The 22,591-nt window shown below is 50.5% G+C and overlaps 2 protein-coding genes across 5 annotated transcripts; one reads left to right on the top strand and one right to left on the bottom strand.

Annotated features, from left to right (window-relative positions):
- The first annotated feature begins 639 nt into the window (after positions 1 to 639).
- On the top strand, positions 640 to 14,626 carry RASL12 (RAS like family 12). Of its 2 annotated transcripts, XM_004421695.3 has the most exons (5): positions 640 to 742; positions 2,970 to 3,026; positions 8,814 to 8,887; positions 9,604 to 9,794; positions 12,547 to 14,626. In XM_004421695.3, exons 1-5 carry the CDS (start codon positions 640 to 642, stop codon positions 12,920 to 12,922), a joined length of 801 nt encoding a protein of 266 aa, XP_004421752.1. In that variant the 3' UTR covers positions 12,923 to 14,626. The 2 variants fall into 2 exon arrangements, with proteins under 2 accessions (XP_004421752.1, XP_087284648.1); XM_087428522.1 differs by lacking the exon at positions 2,970 to 3,026.
- Positions 14,486 to 19,330, bottom strand: SLC51B (SLC51 subunit beta). 3 transcript variants are annotated; one of them, XM_004422015.3, is made up of 4 exons: positions 19,190 to 19,330; positions 18,768 to 18,984; positions 17,590 to 17,680; positions 14,486 to 14,794 (listed from the first exon to the last, which is right to left on the bottom strand). In XM_004422015.3, the coding sequence occupies exons 2-4, from the start codon at positions 18,862 to 18,864 to the stop codon at positions 14,551 to 14,553; spliced, it is 432 nt and encodes a 143-aa protein (XP_004422072.1). In that variant the 5' UTR covers positions 18,865 to 18,984; positions 19,190 to 19,330; the 3' UTR covers positions 14,486 to 14,550. The 3 variants fall into 3 exon arrangements, 2 of the variants coding, with proteins under 2 accessions (XP_004422072.1, XP_087284649.1); XM_087428523.1 differs by lacking the exon at positions 19,190 to 19,330 and adding an exon at positions 19,078 to 19,174; XR_015551543.1 differs by lacking the exons at positions 17,590 to 17,680; positions 19,190 to 19,330 and adding an exon at positions 19,078 to 19,178 and having other exon boundaries at positions 14,647 to 14,794.
- Between the last annotated feature and the right edge of the window lie 3,261 nt (positions 19,331 to 22,591).

Raw genomic sequence — 22,591 nt, 5'->3', positions numbered from 1 at the left:
ATGTGGTTGGGGAGTTGTGTGCCAAGGCTAAGCTGGCTGTGACCTAGAGAAAGGGCAAGGCTGGGTGTTGACCTAGGCAGGCTTCCCGGAGGAGGAGGCCCCGGCCATGTAGGTAGAACAAAGGGCGGGGGTGGATTTTCTTGCTGGTGGGAAGAGTTGGAGTGGAGGTTCAGAAAAGGCTGGAAACATCCTTCCCCTCTATCCCCCTGCCTTGGGCCTCTCCCTCTCTGGTCCTTGTCCTTCCCTGACAGGTCTGTGGGCGCTCCGGACGGTGACTACGCCCCAGCCCTCGAGGCCGAGCATGGTCGTGGGGTGTGCAGCCAGGGGAGCTCCCTCCCCGCGCCGGGAGTGGGGTGAGCGCGCCCCGCGGGGGGCTCCCGCAGCCCTTACAAGGAGTTTGGCGGCGCTGGGGCGGCCCCGCCCGCCGGGCTCCACCGGCCCCTCCTCCCGCCCGCTCGGGCTGGGCGGCCGGGAACGCAGCCGGCTCGGCTCTCGGCGCGGCGCCGGGCGCGAACACCGACGGGGCCGAGCCCGCGAGTGCCAGGGGAGCCCGCGACTCGCTCCCGAGGGCCTCGACGGGGGGGCACGCTGCTCGGGGCCCATCGGCCGAGGACCCCTGTCCCTCTCCGCAGCGTCGCCATGTCCTCGGTGTTCGGGAAACCCCGCGCGGGCAGCGGACCGCAGAGCGCGCCCCTCGAGGTCAACCTGGCCATCCTGGGGCGCCGCGGGGTGGGCAAGTCCGGTGAGTAGGACGGGGAGGGGGGCGAGGGGAAGGGGTTAGACGGCGATGGAGAGACAGGGAGCGGGTGGAAGGAACTGGGTGCTGTGGACTTGCGGGCAGCTCCACTGGCTTTGGGGGTTTCCTGCACACAGGTGGGTTGGGTGAGACACCGTGATTTTCCTCTTTGCCTCAGTTTCTCTGTTGCTTGGCACTCTCTCTACTTTGTTGTCAGTCCCTCCATCTCTCATCTGTCTTCTGTTCCTTGCCTGTCTTTCCTCTGTGTGTCTCCCCTCCGTGTCTGTGACCCCAGCTGTCTCTCCCATCTGTCTCTCCCCTCTGTCTGCCTCTGTCTCTCTCAGTCCTCTGCTGATCTCTCCCTTGCTGTCCACTGCCCTCCATCTCTTCTCCCTGGGGCCAGCTGTCAGCCCTGGTGACTGGCACCAGGGACCTGTTAGGCACTGATCCCTGGCCCAGGGTCCCTATAAGCTTAGTCGCAGCCTTGCTACTCCTTGATTCAGGCTGGAAGTGAAGGGAGGTAGGAGAAGTCACCGCTATTGGGATTTCCCAGGGAGGGGCCGCTCCCCACTTCCCACCCCAATTCCCTGTGATTTTGGAACAAAGTGTGCATTCTTATCAAATGGATTTGTTTCAAGCCAGACCACTCTCTTGACTTTCTGGAAACACATTAGACTATGGTCCCAGGTGCCTGGGACTTGTCCTTGATGAACCAAGATCTTGGGCTTCCGTTGAGATCATTTCTATCAACACTGAACTCTGCCTACACCACTCCCGGCAGCTCTCAGCCAGCTGGAGCCCAGGGGGTTAGGGTGAGGGTGTCACATAGGCAGAGACCCAGATAAAGAGTCACCCCTCCCCCTCCCACAGGCAGCTGCACATGGAAGGACAGAGGGGGCTCCTCTGCTGACTGTTTTCTGGCTGCAGCCATTAGTGAATGGCCAACATGGACTCAGTCAGCTATGGGTTTCCTTCCCGACAGTGTTCCTTGAGACTCACTCGGGGCCTACTCTCCACTTTTGAAGCCAGCCCCCTGGCTCAGGGAAGGGACTCTGAATCATGCTCTCCTACAGAAAACATTTGCCCTTTTCCCTTTGAAAATCTAATTGTTATCCATAGCTCCGTCACTGGTACAGTTTAGCCAGTACTACATGAATGAAGGAATTTAAATTTTAAAATATGTATTCCCTGGGTATTAGTTTGCAAGCTGACATTGTTAAGAATCCTGGGAAAGAATTTTAAGGATTTTCTTAAAAATATAGCATTACTTTTTTTTTTTTTTTTTTGGTGAGGAGATCAGCCCTGTGCTAACATCTGCCAATCCTCCTCTTTTTTTTTTTGCTGAGGAAGACTGGCCCTGGGCTAATATCCGTGCCCATCTTCCTCCACTTTGTATGGGATGCCGCCACAGTACGGCTTGCCAAGCAGTGTGTCAGTGCGTGCCTGGGATCCGAACCGGCGAACCCTGGGCCGCCGCAGTAGAGCACACGCACTTAACCGCCTGCACCACCGGGCCGGCCCGGCATTACATTTTAAGAGTCCAGTATAATAGTTGGCTGGCCCTTGGGTTTGTGTGGCTAAATTCTGAACAAAATCAGAGTTCTGTTAATGCATTCTACCTGGGGAGTACTTGGTTTTAGAGTTTTAATTCTGTGAGACACATGATGAGTGTGGAGGCCCTAGACAGAGTCAAGACTTGAGCTGTGGAGGACTGAGGACTAGGGTGTGTTTACTTGGGCCTTGGGGGTTCATACCCCTCTCAGGGGTCACCCACTGACCAACTCAGCTCTTACTATCTCTTTGGCTTATAGCCAAAATTGGAATAAATATCCCGTGTTTCAGAATCTTCATGATTTGTCCAGGGTGGAGGAGGTATCCCTTCAGTTTGAGACTCACCAGGCTGACCGTAAGGTAACTGGTCCTGACCCGTAGTCTGGGTCTTCACAAACACCCCTTAGGCTTGCCTCTCCTTGCTTTTCTTGCCATTTAAAAAAAAAAAAAATCCCAGGATTCAACGGGAGGGAAACGGTTCCCCATATTTCTGGTTTCTTCTGAGCCTCTCAAACCAACTCCTCAGCTGCCCAGCCTCATTCCCCGGGACAGCCGAGCTTGGTGTCAGCCAGGGGTCACAGAGGCTAGATAAGGCCTCCCTAAAATGAAAGGGGCAGCTTCCAGGGGCCAGCAGCCAGACACAGCAGGGGAGGCTGAGCCAACTTCTTTCTGCTTCTTTCAGCCCTGACTGTGAAGTTTCTGACCAGGAGGTTTATCAGCGAATATGACCCCAACTTGGGTAAGGAACCACTCCTCCCCATTCCTCCTGCTGAGCCCTACTTAGATTCCCACACACACACACCTACCCCATGGTGGGCCCAGGCCAGACCAGGACTATACATCTGGGGCAGAGGAGGGGAGCCACCAGGATGACTCAGCCCATGGGGCAAAATGTTTTAAGTGCCGGAAATACATCCTTCCACTGCCCACCCCAGACAACTTGGGGGTTGGCCTAATTAAGAAAACTGAGAGAAGCTGATTTTCCTTCTCTAAAATATGAGGTATGATGAGACTTTTTAAAAAAAATCAAACATAGCAGAACATCCACATCCATTAAGTGTTGTCCTTCAAGATGGTCACTCAATGTACTTTTCCAGAGAAGCCGGCGAAGACATTTGAGAAATTCTCTAGTGGTACTGGCTTCTGAACCAGGTTTTGAACCACACAAGAAAACTAGTCTTGTTTTATAGCCATATCCTGGTATATTGGAAAAAGGGATGCTCTGTTGTCAGTCAGAGCTGAGTTTGAATCCTGGCTCTGCCACTTATTGGCTGTGCAACTTTGAGGCAGTCACCTAACCTCTCTGAACTTCTGTTTCCTCATCTATAAAATGGGCAGACCTATCTCAGAGAATGACTGTGAGGATTAAAGAAATAGCACACGTAGGGGCTGGCCCCGTGGCTTAGCGGTTAAGTGCGCGCGCTCCGCTACTGGCCGCCCGGGTTCAGATCCCGGGCGCGTACCGACGCACTGCTTCTCCGGCCATGCTGAGGCCGCGTGCCACATACAGCAACTAGAAGGATGTGCAACGATGACATACAACTATCCCTGGGCTTTGGGGGAGAAAAAAAAGGAGGAGGATTGGCAATAGGTGTTAGCTCAGAGCCGGTCTTCCTCAGCAAAAAAAAAAAAAGAGGAGGATTAGCATGGATGTTAGCTCAGGGTTGATCTTCCTCACACACAAAAAAAGAAATAGCACATGTAAAAGATCTAGCCTTGTACTTGATCCACAGTAGACATTCAATGCGTGTTTGCTTCTTCCTTCCTTCTTCTTCCTCCTCAAATGGCTTCCCACGTATGGTGGCTGAGATTCCCACAGATTTATCAGATCAGTATTTCTAAAAATTATTTCTAGCAGCAGGACTTTTTCCTCAAGTAACCTCTTACCTGGAACCCCAATGTCTAAAACAAACAAAAGCAGAGTTTTATTGATATAAATGAAACTTAAAGCTCACATAACATTTGTTTATTGTAAACTGTCCACTGAGGAAAATAGAGTGTCTGGATGCTCTTAGCCTTTTGAAAATGGAGGCTGCAGTCTTTTTTTTTTTTTTTTTTTAAAGATTTTATTTATTCAGCTTTTTCGCCCCAAAGCCCCAGTAGATAGTTGTATGTCATAGGTTCACATCCTTCTAGTTGCTGTACGCGGGACTCAGCCTCGCGTTGGACGGAGAAGTGGTGCCTCCGGGCGCTCCCAGGATCCGAACCCAGGCCGCCAGCATCAGAGCGTGCGCACTTAACCGCTAAGCCACAGAGCCGGCCCAAGGAGGCTGCAGTCTTGTATTATTTTCCCCATTCATAAGAATTGAGTAAAGCATTGTGAGACCCCTGAGGGCTCTCCCAGGAAACCCAGGGCTCTGGGGCACAGATTGGAAAACTCTATAATACAGCATTTCCTGCAGCAGGCCTCTGATGGAATGCCACTGTGACACCTGGAGGGAAGAGCTCCTTAGCCCCTTGGTACTCATGGCCCCTCAGTTCAGACTGGAATGTCGAATCCCAGTGTCAGAGCAGGAAGTACCTTGGGGCTATTTTCTCCAGTGGTATTTAGAATTTTTCCCTTGAGTAGCAGAATCCCTTTTTCCGAGGAGATCTTAAACAGAACCCCAGGATGTCCAACAGAGAGAGCAGAGGGGGTCTGCTGGTTAAGTCAAGGGTGCAGGGCAGGCAACTCGCTGACAGCCCCTAAGGGGTTTGTTTCTCAGAGCTTGATTTGAGCGCCTGTGCTTTGACACAACCCCTTGGTGCTGCAGTAGAGGAAATAGGCCTAAGGAGCTGAGGCTTCTGGGCCAAGGTCACACAGCAGGTCTGAGGGGAGCCCATTTTATTAGCAGAGGTCAGTACCCACGGGAGTGGGACACAGGATGCAATTGTGTGCTGGCTGGGGGAGGTGTTGAGAGGGGAGTGAAGTCAGATGGCATGCGGGAATTGGAGACAGAGGAGGTGGGAGGAGGCGAGAAGGAAATGCACACAAGCTGGGGTGTCTGGGAAGAGAAAACGGGGATTCTCAAGGATGGTGCTTGAAAAGACAGATTCTGCCTAGCTCAAATATTGCATAGGGCATATGTTACCAAAAATTATTTGCTGTTTTTCTGAAATTCAAATTTAATTGGGCATCCTGTATTTTATCTGGCAACCCGCCTCCGGTCTTCCTTCCTCCCTGCCCCAGTCCATACCCTTCACGCAGGGTCCCACCAGAGGAGCATATTACAGTGGTGGCTCGAGCTTCCTGATTGAGTAACTTTGGAGTTCTGACCTGCTAGTGGTATGCGTGGTCAGACTGTCGGGGGTGGGGGGAGTGCAGCAGCCCTGGAGTAGTTAGTCACCTCGGCCTTTGGTCTGTCACCCCACCCTGAGAGCCTGTGAGTTGGAGAGATGACCAGACACTCTCCCCTCAGCCATTCTGGGAGGGCAGTGCCACTTCTTGGGAGTTCTGTCCCACTGTCTAAACATTCCAGCCACTATCCCATAGCTGGTTCCAGCAACAAACAGCCGGGACTCTGGAACCAGAGAGAGGTTTGTGCATCCAAGGGGAGAGTTAGCCATCAGGAGATATAAAACAACTCTTTCCCCTTTTCAAAGGGAGCCTCTTGACAGTGGGAACCTGTGTTATTTGTTCCCATTTCCAGCGTGGAGCACAATACTAGGCACAACACGGATGCTCTTCAACATGAGATTGAATTTTGGTTTTAGGATTACCCTTTGAAGAACAGCTCCTATTATTATCCCCATACAGGTAAAGCAACTGAGGCAGAGAGGGCTCAGTGATTTGCCTAAATCTTGGAGAACCTTAAGTACAAAGGAAGACGAGTCACCATTCCGGTTGCTCTCCACTGAGGGCAGCCTTATGCTAGAGATGGCCTAGAGTGGAGGTCTGTGTGGCACTGGGCTCTCTGAGCCTCGATTTCCCCATCTGGAAGATGTGACTAATAGACTGTGCTCTGTCTGCGTAGGAGTTGTGCCTTGTTATGGGTTGTGACTTGGAGCTGGAGGAGCCAAGAGATTCTGTGCCTGTGAAAGGGCTTTGCCTGTGCTGAGCGCTCCAGGAGGGGGCGGGGGTCTCCAGGAGAACATCCTACTCTCACAGAAGGGCTGGGGACATCTCATCTGGCTGGCCCAGGGCACGGTGACGGCTTCTTACCTCTCTTGCCTGCATCCTGCTCCTGCAAGGACGCAGGGACCATTTCTGAGGCATCCTCCTACACACACTCTGACCAGGGCTCCTTTGGTGCCTTTAAAAAAAATTATTATTACTGTTAATGAGAGAAAAATACTTTGAGAAAAGAATCTTCTCTCAGCATTAAAGTCCACAGAACATTATTTAGAACTAGGAGTTATGTGGCCCATGTATTTAAAGACACCAGAATGCCCTGAGGGCAGGGACTTGGTGATGGGAAGACAGGACATTACTGTGACTTGGAAAGGAGCCCCCACCCACCCCCAGAGTCACTTCACTTGCAGAGGGGGAGGGAGCTGGATAAGATGATCTCTGAGGCTTCTCCAGCCCGCCCATGCGTGTTCCACATCCTCAACTGGGGTGGGAGCGTCTGCTCTTCCGTGCACTCTGCCCACGTAAAGCTGAAGGATCAGCTGGTCCACTGAGCAGCGGGAGCGAGGGGGTCCCAATGGGAAGGCAGCCCAGCTTAGAAGACCTGAGTTCGAATTCCTTCTACTGACAGGGTGCTGCGTGGCCATGGGCAAGTTCCCTCCGCCTCTGGGGCTCACCTCCCCGTCATCTGTCTACAGTGGAGCTAACGGCAACCTCGAAAGGCTGTTGTGCCGTAAGGGACTGCAGGAGACGGAGGTCGGCCTCACATTTTTCCTTGGGCCCAGCAGGACACGGTGCCTGTTTGGGGACAGGGGGCTGTGGAGCACCTAAAAGGGATGCATCAGACATTGGCAGGAAAATAAAGAGAAATCCGAATGAGATCTAGGCATCTAGGGCAGCTCTTCTTGGACCAAATATAGTTAAACATTTGGGGCATTTTTTCCATTCGATTTTTTTTTTTGTCTTTGAATAAGAGTGGCTATTTATCCAAGTCCCCAAAGCAGGCTGGGGACGGGAGCTGTCTGGGATCCCTGCTGGCTGCTAGTGACCTGGCGTGTGTCCAGGCCTGGCTTGGCTGCCAGTGGCCCTCAGTGAGAAGTGTTTGACTATGAATTCAGCAAGGGCTGGGGGTATCTTCTCACAGTAGCTGCTGTCAGGAAGGCAGAGAGGGCCCCAGTTCTGCCCAGAGGGGTCTTCTTTGGGGTCACTTGGACCAGGGAAAGGTGAGGGCCAAGTGCACACACACATGTGGGCCAGTGGCACAGGGAAGGTTGGGGGTGGGGAGAGGGATTGCCCTATGACGGTGAGGTCCTCTTTGCGTGGCTGGCCACTTGCTGCTTTCTCAGGTTTGAGTCATGAGAACTAAAAAAAAAAAAAAAAAAACAAACCCATGAAATCCAAATAAGGTCAGTAGTTGACTTCATAGTATGGTACCAATGTCAATTTCCTGGTTTTAATAGTTGTGCTATGGTTATGTAAGGTGTTAACACTGGGAGGAGCGGCGGAAGGGTACACGGGAACTCTCTGTACTGTTTTGCAACTTCTACATGAGTTTAAAATTATTTCAAAGGAAAAAGGAAAAAAAAAATCACCTAGGAATGTGAACCTGCCCTGTAAACTTTGGAGCACTGCATCCCCACTGTCCTAAGGCATTGATGGTGGGGCCGTCCAGTCCTCACAGAGCCCTGTGAGATAGTGCAGGGACAAGCATTTAGCACAGTTCCTGGCACAGAATAAAAACTTGAAAACTGTTGGCCAATGTTATCGTATTATCCCCATTTTAAAATGAGGAAACAGAGCATCAAAGAGCCGAAATGACTTGACCAAGTCACACAGCTAAAAAGTAGCTGAAGTTGGGTTTGATTCTATGTCTCCAACCTAAAACTTTTGATTACACTAGATTCCTCTGCTATTATTTTGGCAAGGATTATTTGTAAAACCTTCCTGGGACCTCTAAACAGGGTCTGACCGCCTTCCCTCCATCATGTTGCGTGCTTCTCTTTACCCGTCCCTTCTCCCGCTGGGGGCAAGAGGATTGTCCTTGGGACTTCCTGTGGGCCAGGTACAGTGGTCGGAGGGCAAGAGGGTGGAGAAGCCTGGAGTTTGGGGGGGAGGGGCTGGCAGTGCGGCTCCTGAGGCCTCTGCTGCTAACTGGGACCGTGGGCCACACACTCCATCCCTCAGGCTTGGTGGGTGGACCCAGAACACAATCCCATCCCCCACGGCGTGTTCTGTGTGTGACCTCTGATGCTCTGAGCCCTGACAGCTGGAGCAGCATCTCATTGGTCGGAGGTTCTGCCTGTGTCCTCCATGTGGGTGAGAGCCAAGGCCTTTCCAGTGGTTCCAGCTCAGCCAGCCCCAGAGCAGGGCCCCCAGGGCTGCACAGGGATCTAGCACAGAGTGAAGCTGGAACTCAGACCCAGTTCCCCATCGAGTGGCCTGCCCTGCCTCTGACCCGGCTGACTGTCTGTGTTGCAGAGGACACCTACAGCTCCGAGGAGACTGTGGACCACCAGCCTGTCCACCTGAGGGTCATGGACACTGCAGACCTGGTAACATTACCCCCGTTACCCGTGGAGAGCTGAGGGTCAGTGCAGCCTCCTGAGAAGTGCCGTCCCAGAGTGGTGGCCTCAGATGAGAATTTGTAAACCTTTTAAGCTCCAATTTGCCATGTGACCCTGAATGAGGCGCTGACCTCTCTGGGCCTGAATCTCTTCATTTGCCACATGAGAAGGGATGGGGCGGGGCCTGGGGAGACCTGATGAGTGCTGGTGTTGGCTCTGAGATCCTGCGCTCTGGGACTTGATGCTCCTGCACACGTGGAGACAAGTGCGCACACATGTTCACACAGAAGATCCCCTGGGCCCAAGTCCCCCCACAATCCACACATCTCCCCTATGTTCTCACCACCCTCTACCAAGGCCAGATGCCTGTTATTCTCGGAAGCCAAAGGGGCGACATGAACCTGACCCCACACCAGCAGTGCCCAGGGACAGCCAGGTCTCTGGAGGGGCCATGCCAGAATTTTGGCTGTGTGCCCAGAGGCCAAGGTCCCCAGTCTCTGGCTGGGTGGTGGGAGGGAGGCGCACGAGACAATGTCTCCTTTCACACAAAGCCAAATCCACGCTAAAGCGCCCCTTTGAAAAGGGCTCTGCTGGGGAACAATATACAAGGGCCTAGGGAGTGAGGAGGTAGGACAGGGCTGCTCAGGTGAAGGCCTTTACCCTGGCCTTTTATCTCTGACTGGGGCTTCCCTCCTTTACCCCAGGACACCCCCAGGAACTGTGAGCGCTACCTGAACTGGGCCCACGCCTTCCTGGTGGTGTACAGTGTCGATAGCCGCCAGAGCTTCGAGGGCAGCAGCAGCTACCTGGAGCTGCTCGCTCTGCACGCAAAGGAGACGCAGCGCGGCTACCCTGCTCTGCTGCTGGGCAACAAGCTGGACATGGCCCAGTACAGGTGAGCACAGGCAGTTTGTCCCACATCTCCGGAGCTCACTGTCCTCATTTGTGAAGGCCAGGTGTCATCTTCAGGGATTATTTGGCTGCTAAGAACAGCAATCCCCTCAAATTTAGGTAAGAGAGGGTATGTTGTGAGGGTAGGTGGGCATCGTCTTCCAGGCAGCCAAGGGCAGGAAGGGAAGGGCACCTGGGTTGCACAGGGGCTGGACCCCGAAAGTCAGAAGAGGGGCCGCTCCTTCCACCCTCATGGGGCTCTGTGGTCTCTCTCGGCCTCAGCCTTTCTTGCCTGAGTCTACCTGACTTTCCATTCCCACTCCCCACAGCTGGCTGGTCATTCAGTGCCCAATTCCAATTCTAGGGAGAGAGGCTCTAATTGGCCTCTTGGGTCAGGTGTCTGCTCCAGTCCAACCTGCTCTCCTTCACCATCACGGCCCCCAGGCTCACTCCCACATTGGCTATTCTGAGAGCAGGTTCTCTTAGAAAGGGTTGGACTTGAATCAGAGGTCACAGACTGGCCAGAGGGCAGATTACCACCGAATACTGCAGCCATATTTTGCTTGGCCGGCACAGTATTTTAAAAGACCTGCAATTGGAATGCTTTGAGGCGGGGCATGCTCTCTCCAGCTGACCACAGGCCTCACCATTCCCCATGGCTTGTCTCCACCCTCTCCACACATTCAAGTAGCCTGCCTGGCCCCTGAGGCGTTGGAGACTTTGATGCCTCCACTTGATGAGTCATCCCGCTGGCCTTCTCCAACACTGACATTTGTCCTATGTGGCCAGTCCACCTGCAAGGCATGGCACCTTCCACCAGCCTTCCACCTGTCCCCCCTGCTCATGGCTGGTCACTCCTGCTTCCCCAGGCCCCAAAGGTCCATTGACTGGTATTAGCAAGGAGGGGACCCTTGGTATAGAACAGGTCAGAGGGGCAGTGGGAGAAGAGGGGTGCAGTCTCATGAAGGGGGCCACAGTAGGGGCCTTCAAAGGTGGTCAAGCCCTCAGATCTAGACAAATCTATCTCAGGGAATGAGAGAAGTTGTGTGATCTTAAATCCACAAGGGGGTCTTTGAGGAATCATAGAGACTGCAGAACCTGGAAGAAGGGTCAGAAGACTGAATTGTGAATAAACCAGTTTTCAATATGAGGAAAAAAACTAGACCACTGTTTTGATCCCAATCCTTGCCATAGGGATTGTCTGAAAATGGTTTGGAAGCAAATAACAAAGAATATGGGGCTAAAATGAAGCAGCATCAGTTCCCTAAGAACAAGTCATGACAATTTATGCCCATTTCCTTCTTTGATCAAGTCCCGAGGTTAGATCAGGGGCCCATGGGCACAGTAAATCTAACTTTTCACTGAGCATTGGTCAGTGTCTCTCATGATTGTCTTTCAGCTAAAGGATAAAATGTTAGAGTGGTGGTTCCCAAACCACTGATAAAATTTTCACTAGGATACAACAAAATCAGGAAAAGGATAATGTTACATCCCTTCTCACCCATTCACAAACATGCACGCACACATGGGGTCCTTGTTTCTGCAAGTTCATTATTCAAGCCCCACAATGACAAAGTTTGATTCAAGTTGCTCAGAAATGCAAATAATACCAAATATTCTTTCAAAAGGGGTTCCTCAGGAGGCAAGGAGTTTACAGACAGGACACCAGCCCTGGGTGGGGAGTGGATCAGATGCTCTGCCCCAGACCCTTTTTGTCCTAGTCACTCGCTCTGTCTGATACTCCCCTGGGCAGCTAGCCCACTCTCAGCCCCTGCTCCTGTCCAGTGAACCTTGGCTCAGAAACTTTTTCCCACCAGTACCCAACTAGGGTCCCCTCTGATCTCACAGGCTGTGTCATTGTCCTCAGGAATGGCAGGTGGGACAGTCAGAAATGGGAAGTAGTCAGGAGGATTCAGCCATTGGAACCTTGGCCTCAAGACCTCAGGGATCCCCTGTCTCCTCCCTCTTCTGGACATCTGACCTACCTAAGAGCCAGTCTTTTTCCCCTCACCTTGATTTCCATGGCTTTCAGGTCAGAAGTTTCCAGAGCCTTCCCAGTTACAAATATTCAATCCCACCATCATGGGAGGTGGTACAAGACCAAGCTGAGAATAGGTGCTGCTCCCTCTCTCCTTTTCCCCCTCCTCCCCATGAAATGTCACCCTTGCTCTCTCTCTTCCCCTGGGCAGGCAGAAGAAACTCCCCAAGAGCCCTGAGAGCTCTGCCAACCACAGGCGTCCTGAGTTACCTCGGCCCTCCATGTCTCTGTAGACACTGTGGTTTCACGCCCTTCAGTCTAAGCCACTGCCTTCTAGAGCTGATCCCACAAGCCAGGGCTGAGGGTGGCTCATTTCCTGACCAAGGGACTCATGCTAGAGTAGAGGAGAAATGAGGCTGGGAATGGCTGTCTTCCTCTGGCCACAGGCAGGGTCTGGGCAGGGACTTTGGGCCAGCTTCTTCCTTACCCTAAGCCTCATTCCTAAAGTCTGGCTTTGGTGACATCAGTCACCGTTTCTTGAGCACTGACTATGTTCAAGATACTGTGCTAGGCACTCGATACAAAACGTCCTTCTTAATCCCCTTAACAACCCTGAGAAGCAGATGTCATTATCCCATTTTACTGATGAGAAAACTGAGCCTCAGACATGAAGATGACGTAGGTCATCAAGCTAGTAAGGGGGGAGCCAAGTGTAGGCCCAGGCCTGCCTGACTTGGATGCATGCTCCTGATCCCACCTCGCCCTGCTTCCCCACCAGGCAGGTCACCAAGGCTGAGGGCACAGCCTTGGCAGGCAGGTTTGGATGCCTGTTTTTCGAAGTCTCTGCCTGCCTGGACTTCGAGCACGTGCAGCACGTCTTCCATGAGGCAGTGCGGGAGGCACGGCGGGAGCTGGAGAAGAACTCCCTGGCCCGGCCCCTCTTCATCTCCGAGGAGAGGGCCCTGCCCCACCAGGCCCCGCTCACCGCCCGGCACGGGCTGGCCAGCTGCACCTTCAACACTCTGTCCACTGTCAGCCTGAAGGAGATGCCCGCCGTGGCCCAGGCCAAGCTGGTCACTGTGAAGTCGTCCCGGGCCCAGAGCAAGCGCAAGGCACCCACCCTGACCCTCTTGAAGGGCTTCAAGATCTTCTGAGGGCCCCCCTCAGGATCCCAGGCTCGGAGGCCCAGCTGGGCTGCAGGACAGGGGCTGGCTTCTCACCGCCAGCTTTCCTTCTGATGGAACAATAGCCCACGCCCTCTGGTGGACAGCTGACCCTCCTCCAGCACAAGAGTGACCCTGACACCTAGTTCACTTTGCGAGCTGGAGGGACAGGCAGGAATGCTGCCTGTATTCCCTCAGGCTATGATTTCCCTAGTAACCGTTACATTCCCTGACCCTGAAGGGAAACAGCCACTGCGACAACCCAGAGACCTAGGGTCAGGTTAAGCAGGAGGAAATTGCAGTGTCCATTGTGGTGCCAGCACCCGTTCCAGCTCCAGCTCAGCCGGATGTGGCCCCCAGTGGACAGCTCTGGGTGGAGAGCTCCAGGAGGCCCTGCACAAGTGCAGGTCTGAGAATAGCCTGCAGGGGGGACAGGCCTGAGGTCCTAGCGCCACCTGGTGGACAGGACGAGTAGGGCAGCTGCAGGTTTGGGAGGGCAGAAGTCTGGCCCTCCTGTTGTCTTCTGACCTCAGAGAAGCCCCAGGCAACACACCCCGTAGTTCATCCAAGTAAATTCTAGTTTAAATAATCCTACGAAACAGCATGTGAGAAGCAAAGAAGTCCCAGGAAGGGCTATTTCCAGGACTTTGCTTCTCAGTGAGGGTAGAAAGGAGGGGGCTCTGGGTTGTCCAGTGTAGGGGGCCTCCAGAGATTTTCCCCAGGAGGCACGGCCCCCTTCTTTTCCTACCTTAAATTAAGGACTCTGGCTACAGACGCTTAGGACCAGCCTCAAGTTTAATGATCAAAGCTGCAGAACAAAATCGTTCTCTCCAGTGACAATCACCCAGAACCCCAGGGAGCCCACAGCTGGCAGTATAGACATCCGGTGAGCACTATTCGCCTGCTCCCGGCTCATAGGTACAAACACAGTATATCAGATTGTAGTCTGGTCTGGCAGGACTCAGTGCCCATCGTAATGGGTCTGAGTGTTCGAAGTCCACTTTTGTAAGATAGAACCTAAAGCATTTTTGGTTCATAAAGCAAATTCTGCATAAATTATTTGGGATTGCCACCACAGCTTATACCACACACTGTGGCTCAAACATGGGATCAGGACACTCTCTTGGGATCCCAGGGTTATCAAAAGAAGGGTCTCAGAGGCAGGGAACTCCACAGTTTTCTAACTTTGTTTACCATAGGGTCCCTGGCCCAAAGGAAGTCTTTCATGCACCCTCAGCAGATAAGCAAGTAAAAAGGAGAGGGCTCTAGTGGGAGGAAGGGACAGGAAGGGGACTCTGAGCCCAGAATCCTGCTCCTTCCCTCTCAGCAGTTCCCAGAGCTTGGATTAAAAAGAGCAGCTCTAACCCAGCCTTCAGCCCCATTCTATAATGGAGAAGCTGAGGTCAGAGGGAGGCTGTGACCTCCTCAAGACCCCCATGAGGAGTCCTGGCCAGGCTTCCAGCCCCACAGGCTGGCTCTGGATTTCCCACTTTTGCTTCAAGCCACTTGTGTGTTGACCACCGCCATTTGAACAAACTATGCAATTCCATCGGCGCACTTCCAGAAGCATTTTAATAAAAAGGTTTTTTTTAATAACAGAATTTTAGTTTGAGTACAGTTCATTCATTTTTATCTGCTAACAACGTGGGGCACTGCTCTGGGCTCTCAGATTCCTGTGGGTCTGGAGGGGGAACTGATGGCACATCTCCCTCTCTTAACTCAGTTTCCACCTGGGCTGAATTCGGCTTTTCTGAGAGCAAAGTCTCTCTTAGGATGCTCAGGTTGTTGTCATCCTTGGTTTCGGCCTCCTCCAAGTCTAGGACTTCTGAAGTTTGTTTTTCTGGTGGCCGCATCTTTCGATTTCTGGGAGGAGAGAAAACACTGTTGAATGTGAGTTCCCTGAGCTGGGGTGCTGAGTGACTGGGTCCCCTAAATGGGCTAGCGGGTTTGAGGGGAAAATCCAGTAGGCAGTTCTGAGAACTGTTGGGGGAGAAAGCTGAGACAGTGCGATGTTCTTTTGGCAGAGAAACAGCTTATACTTGCCTGTGCATTGTTTCACCAAATCATCGCCACCGGTGAGCTTGATTATTATCGCTCCCCCTTCCAGGTGAGGAGATGGGGCTCAAAGAGGCCAAAGAAGCACATACCTGGGACGTACATTTAAGTCTCCTGACTGAGTCCTGTGTTGTTTTCATCAAACCACATTTTCTCCTCTCCCAGGCCTGTCCTACTGAGTGCAGGTCCTTGTCACCCACCCCCAATCCCCAGACAACTACTGCAGGAAATTCCTCACTAATCTTCCTGCCTCTAGGTGCTTACTTCTCCAAACCAGCCTACGCACACCAGTCATATTTCTAAAGCCCCAGTGTGCACACGTCGCTTCTCAGCTCAAGCACCGTCAGTGGCTCCCCACTGCCCACTTTCTTAACCTGGCATTCAAGATCCAGCCTTCCTTCCAATAACTCCCCCAGGTGTCCTCTCTCTGAGGTGGTTTTACACAAGGTACCCCTAGACTTCCTGGCCACAGTAGAGGGACCCAGCTGTGGTTAGAGCTGACTGCCCTGAGAATCTTGGGCCACCGGGGGAGCAGCTCAGTGTCTGCTATTCCTGTGGACGGCCACCTTGTCTCTGAGTTGACTTTGCTGAGTAGGATGCTTCCTGACAGGGTGAGGGAGGCAAGGTTACCTTCTTAGAGGCCACACCGCTCCAGGTCCTTCTATATCCTGCATCCAGAATGATCTTGCTAAAACATAAACCTTTCATGTCCCAGTGCAAAGCCCTTCTCTGAATGCCCATGAGCTAGAATCTGAACCCCGTAGGATGGCCCCCAGAGCCTGTACGCTCTGGTCCTGTCCGCCTCTTGATCTCTCTCTCTGAAACCCTCCTCATACTCCACACTACAGCCACGTGGGACCCTCCTCTTCCCACCTCGAGTTTGGTGCATGCTGTCTCTTGGTCTGGAAAGCTTCCTCAGCCCACCCTCCCTTTCTCTCTTTGCCTCATAGGCCCCAGATCGCACTTCTGTGCTCCCACAACACTCTATGTGTCCCACCGACACCACTGTCACTCTGAACTACAGTCATCTCCCCACCAAACTGTCAATTCCATAAGGCTGGGGCTGAATCCATCTTGTCCACTGCTGTGGCCCCACTGTCAGCACAGAGCGTGGCACAGAGCAGGTGCTCAACTCACATCTGTGGGATGAGTGATGAATGGGGCCATAGCAGTTCGTAACAACCAGCTCTCAATGTGAACGATGTGGGGTTCTTTCTTTCTGACTTTATAGCAGAACTGTGAGGACGAGTCATAGAAGATATAAAATATACCATAGAAGGAAGAGTATGGAGGTTAGGCCAACCCTTCCATGTATCCTCAGTGATCTCATTCTGTACAGTGGGAATAAATAACTTGTGCCTGCTCCACCTTACAGGGCTGTCTTGAGGATCAAATGAGAGAATGTGAAGGTGCTTTTATTTTTTTATTTTTTTGTGAGGAGGACCAGCCCTGAGCTAACATCCAATGCCCATCCTCCTCTTTTTTGCTGAGGAAGACTGGCCCTGGGCTAACATCCATGCCCATCTTCCTCTACTTTATATGGGACGCCACCACAGCATGGCCTAACAAGCGGTACATCGGTGCGCGCCAGGGATCCAAACAGGCGAACCCCAGGCCGCTGCAGCAGAGCGCAAGCACTTAACTGCTTGCGCCACCGGGCCGGCCCCTGAAGGTGCTTTTAAAACTGTAAAATGACACAGATATGAGGGAGGGAGTCTCATTATTATTGTGTTAAAGTTACTGATAGTGATGATTGATGGGTATATAGTAATTGTTGGATGAATGAATGATGAATGAATGAATGAATGAATGGGGATGAGTGAACCAAGATTGACTGAGTAATTTCTAAGTAACTGTGCCAGTTACTTGAGGAAATACAGTTGAGTCAGATGTGGTTCCTGCCTTTAAGGAGCTCTCAAAAGTTAGCCCTGGAATCATCCAGAGAATTTAACAAAATGCCACTGCCCAGGTCCCACCCCAGACCCTTTGTGTCAGAATCTCCAAGGCAAGGCACAGCATTCTGTATTTTTAATATTCCTCCTCAGGTGATTTTCTTGTGCATCCAGGGTTAAGGGGTATTGTTATAAAAATGTTAAAATTACTCTGGGAGCCTCGACTGATCTCATGTCTCTATCTGTGCCCTGCGTTTGGCCTTGGAGCAGGGAGAGGCTTTCCCCTTTAACAGCATCCCTAACTCTGCAATAGCCCCCACTGAGCACTCCCCACAATCCTAGGAGGAAGGAATTGGTTATTTCGCCATTTATAGAAGGAGACACTGGTTTGGAGGTATGGAGTGTCTGGCCCCGCTAGTGAGTGGCAGAGCTGGGATGTGACCCCAGGCTTGTGTGACTCCAGAGCCAGAGATCCCAACCTCTGAGACATACCAGCCCCTGCCCTGCTTGCTGGCCAGGGCCAGGGAGTGGTAATTGGAGAGAGTTGCTAGTTTTTCAACAGCTTTGGGTTCCCACAGGACCCTGAAGGCTGCATTTTGCTGTCCCAAAGGGTGGACAGCCAAGGCCCCTAGATGAATCTGCCCCTCCCCAGATTTCCCTTGGGAGGGCAGGGCCCCTCCCTCTAGAGGCCCCCCGCCACCAGCTCCTCACCTGTTTGCCTGGATACTCTTTCCCAAGAGGACCATGCTTATCACGACCACCACGCCCATCAGGGCAAAGATGGAACTATTCCAAGGAGTCGCTGGGGAGGAACACACAGGACAGAGTCTTGAGGAGAGGCTGAGTGCCTCTCAGACCCACTAACAGTTGGGGCTTGGGCTCAGACCCAGCTCATAGCATCAACTGTCCCCTGCTGTGGGCCAGGAGTTGTAGAGAGACTCTAACTACGGAGAAGATGAGCCCCCTACCCTGTGGGAACTCCAGTGTCAGGGAGGGGGACACAGTCTCTGCTCTGGAGAAGCCCTAATCTAATGGGGGACAGCCCTGCAGTTGGACAATAGTAGGGAAGGGGGGAGGTGGGTCAAGATAAACTTTATAATCTTCATAGTTTTGCCAGGGACTGGCCCTGTGCAGTACAAGGGAAGGAAGGAAGAGAGGAAGGGATGGAGGGAGAAGGGGAGGGCGGAAGGATGGGGTGGCAGTTAAACTGGAGTCAACAACTGCCCACAGATAATACATAAAGTGGCTAATCTGAATTGGGATAATCAAGATATGTCCACACTGTATCAAAATGAGGCAGGATCCAGCCTCAGAGCTTTTGCATTTGCTGTTCCCTCTCCCAGGAATGTTCTTCCCCCACATAATCTGCATGGCTAATTCCTTTACCTCCTGCAAGCCTTTTTTCAAATGCCACCTTCTTAGTGAGGCCTTCCTTGACCACATTACCTACCCTTGCACACTTCCTATTCCCTTTCTCTGCTTAATTTCTCTCATTACTCATCACCAACACACTCTGCATTTTAGTGGTTTGTCTTGTTTATTTTCTACCTCTTTCACTAGAATGTATGCTCCACAAGGGCAGAGGTTTTGTGTTTTATTCACTCCTGAAACTCCAGTGCTGAGAACAGTGCCTGGCATACAGGAGGAACTTAAATGTTTGTGAGTGATTGGATGGATAAGTAAAGGAATGACTACGCCCTGAGAAAAGGGGGATGTGGTTCAGCTAGACTCCTCTGGGTACTCAGACCCCTCAGTCCCTGCCTTGGGGGAAATATGCAGCCTGCAGCGCAGGAGGGGACCATGTCAGGGAACTTCAGCCAGAGTCCACTCTTTGTGTTGAGAGCACACATCCCGCCCTCCTCCAGCACCACCAATCACCCGCCACTTACCATCTTCTACCCGAAAAAACCAAAGCATTTCTTCCAGCAGCTCCTGAGGCACCACGGTGCCAGCTGGGTCTCGGGTAACCCCCTCACTGTAGTCCATGCCCCTGCTCCTGGATGGGGTGCGTTTCTGACAACGAAGTCCTTAGGCCTCTCTCTGCCCCCTCAGCTGGCCCTCCGGGCCTCCCTAGGTTCCAGCCCCTGAGCAAAGTCCTGAAGATCCCTGGAAACAAAGAAGAGAGCATGACCGGATGTGCCACCCCAGTTTGACCTCCCTTCCCTGCCCAGACCCAGCCCTCCTCTGGCCCAAAGTTACAGGACAGAAACAGCCGAAACTCCGGAGCAGGTGGGGCCTGGAGAGACACCATAGAAGCGGGAGTCGCTCAGATCTTTATTAACACTCATCACGTGTGGGGAGGAGCGCTGACCTGGGAGTGAGGAGGACGGAGCCATTGACGGGCTGCGGGAGCCTTGCAGCGGACATCTCCCGTTTGTGCCTGGCCAGCATTCCGGTCCAGCTTCTATAGCCCACAGTACTCCTTCACCCCCGGTTCCTCCACGTGGTAGCCAATCACAGGCTCCTGTCTTCCACGCGACCAAGGCTGGGCCTATCACAGTCCCTCTCCTGGAGATTGGCACGCCCACGACCCAGAGCTGAGAGTAGGCAGAAGTGCCAGAGAAAAGTTCCCTCCGGGACTCGCTGCGGAGAGCTGAGAGCTTCTTTTACTCTGCCACCATCCCTAAGCCTGATTGGTCGGTGCTGCCCTCAGATCAGCAACCCCCTGATAACTTCTTTTTTGGACAAGTTATCAGAGTTGTTTCTGTCATTTGTAATAGAAGAACCTGAACATGCTTCGTGGATAAAATCCCTTTCTTAATTCGAGCCTGCTTCCTTCCCTACAAAATAAAGCAGGTAAGCTGTGTTGACTATACCTCAGTCAGTCTCAAAACAGTCACGGATGTTGGCATATTCTTGTACTACCTGTATTAGTACTACTTAATATAAAATTTTCTAGTACCCACATTAAAAAATGGTGAAATTAATTTTGACAACATATTTTGTTTAATCCAGTATATCCAAAATAGTATCATTTCAACGTATAATTAATATAACAAGATATTTTACTTTTTTCATACTAAGTCTTTGAAATTGGGTGTAAGTTTTACACTTACTGCATATCTCAATTCCAACCGGCCACATTTCAAGTGCTCAATAGCCACCGAGGCTAGTAGCTACTGTATTAGTCCAGGTCTGTGCCTCAGCCCAGGGCCAGGCTATGGCACCTGGTCCTCCCAGTTGCTCTGGGCTCCTGCCTCAGGCCAGGAGAGGTGAGCGCTGGGCTAAGAGCCTAGGAGCTGGCCCCTCTCCTGGCTCTGCCTCTGGTTAATTTGTCTAGGCAAATTTCTCCCCTCTGGAACGCTGGGTCCTCTGAAGAACAAAAGAGGAAATGATAAAGATAGAGGCAGAAATCAATGAAATAGAGGGGGGAAAAAGGAGAAGATAAACAAAACCAAAAGCCAGTTTAAAAAATATATTAATAAAATGAATCTCTGGCAAGATTGATCCAGAAAAAGAGAGAAGACACAAATAAAGTACAGAACCAAAATAAGACCAGAGATTTTAAAATATAAAAGTGTATTTTGAACTGTATGCTAATAAACTTGACAAGCTAGATGAAGTGGATAAAATTCTAGAAAAATATAAAATACCAAAATGATACAAAGAAGAAACAAGAAACTTAGAGACTAAGAAATAATAATAAAAAATTTGAAAAAGGGGCCGGCCCCGTGGCTTAGCGGTTGGATGCGCGCGCTCCGCTGCTGGCGGCCCGGGTTCGGGCCCCGGGCGCGCACCGGCTCACCGCTTCTCCGGCCATGCTGAGGCCACGTCCCACGTACAGCGACTGGAAGGATGTGCAGCTATGACATGCATCTATCTACTGGGGCTTTGGAGGGAAAAAATAAATAAATTAAAAAAATCTTTAAAAAAAAAAAAAAATTTGAAATGATGGCCCAAGCCCTCTTCTCCAAAAAACAAAGCACAGGCCTAGGTGGCTTTCATCATGTGTTCTAATAAATTTTCAGTAAGTAGTTAATTCTTATTTTAAACAAGTTGGCCCCAAAAATAAAGAGCACAAATTGCATTGCTCATTTAACATTGGTTTCAGAACTAGATGAGGACCATACAAGAAGAGAAAATGATAGACCCATACACTGATGAAAGTAGATGCAAAAATCCTAAATAAAGTATTAGTTAACCAAATTTAACAATGTATTAAGAAAATCATTATCAAGTATAATACCAGGAATGGAAGAACAGTTTGACATCAGAAACTATATAACATAATTCACCACATTAATAGGCTAAAGGGGAAAAATCATGTGATTGACATGTATGATAAAAACTCTTAGTAAATCTGGAGTAGAAAGAAATTTCTTCAACTTGGTGAAGGTAATATATAAAAATCTTACAGCAAACATTATATTTAATGGAGAGAGTTTAAATGCATTCAAGATAAATGACAAGACAACAATTTGCTGGTTGAATTTGACCATTATAGTTTAATATTGTCCTGGAGGTCCTAGCAAGTGCTATAAGGAAAGAAAAAGAAGTAAGTGAGGGCTGGCTGGTGGCGCAAGCAGTCAAGCGCGTGCGCTCCGCTGTGGCAGCCCTGTGTTCCCCAGCTCGGATCCGGGCAGTCACCGACGTACCGCCTGTCAAGCCATGCTGTGGCGGCGTCCCATATAAAGTCGAGGAAGATGGGCACGATGTTAGCCCAGAACCAGTATTCCTCAGCAAAAAAGAGGAGGATTGGCAGCTGTTAGCACAGGGCTGATCTTCCTCACAAAAAAAAAAAAAGTGAAAGATTTGATAGGAAAGAGTGAAAACATAATTTTTAGGTGACAAGATCATCTACCTAGAAAAATGAACAGTTAGAACTAATAGAAGCGTTCATTAAGGTTGCTGTGTACAATGGCAGTAGCATTTCTCACATTATTAGTGAAACTGAAAAATTAAATAAAAGTAAGATATCATTTACAATAGCATCAAGGCCATAAAGCATCTAGATTAACTTATCCAAGAATACCAAAGACCTCGATGGAGAAAATTTTAAAACTCTGGAACAAAAAAAAAATACATGATCTGAATAAATGGAGAGACATTTATGTTTTTAGAGAAGATAAACTTATAAAGATGTCAATTACCCCCAAATTAATCTGTAAATTCAATGCAATCTCAATCAAAATTCCAATTGGATTTTTTTGAGGACCTTGATACAGTTATTCTAACATTTATATAGAAAAAGTGCAAGTCCACAAATAGCTAAGTCAATCTTTAAAAAAAAAAAAGACTAAGAGAGAGACTGGCCCTACCAGTTGTTGAGGCATAGTAATAAAAAAATATGGTTTTAACACAAGACCAAATCACTATACCAAAAGATCAGAACAGAATTTCACAGAGACTTATGTACACATGGGCACTTGATATACAATAAAGGTAGCTCTACTAACCGGTAGGAAAGGGGAATTGTCTAGTAGATAGAATCAGGAAAACTGGCTCACTGTATGCAGAAAAAGAAGACTGGATGCACATCTAACAAACAGCACATACAGAAACAGACTCCAAAATTAAAGACCTAAATGTAAGAGGAAAAAATATAAAGTTAATAGAAGTGGGGTAGGACTTCTTAAACAAAACCATAATAGCTCAAATCATTCAATAACAGCAAAAAGCTGATGAATTTGATTATATCAAAAATAAGATTATCGTTCAATGGAGAATACCATCAATAAAGTAACAAATATTTCTGTTTGGGATGAGATACTTG

Source organism: Ceratotherium simum, chromosome 3, assembly GCF_057802395.1.
Source record: "Ceratotherium simum simum isolate JZ-2026a chromosome 3, ASM5780239v1, whole genome shotgun sequence".
NCBI lineage: Eukaryota > Metazoa > Chordata > Mammalia > Perissodactyla > Rhinocerotidae > Ceratotherium > Ceratotherium simum.
Note: the sequence above shows the minus strand (reverse complement) of the source record. Positions and strands in the feature narration are given on the sequence as shown.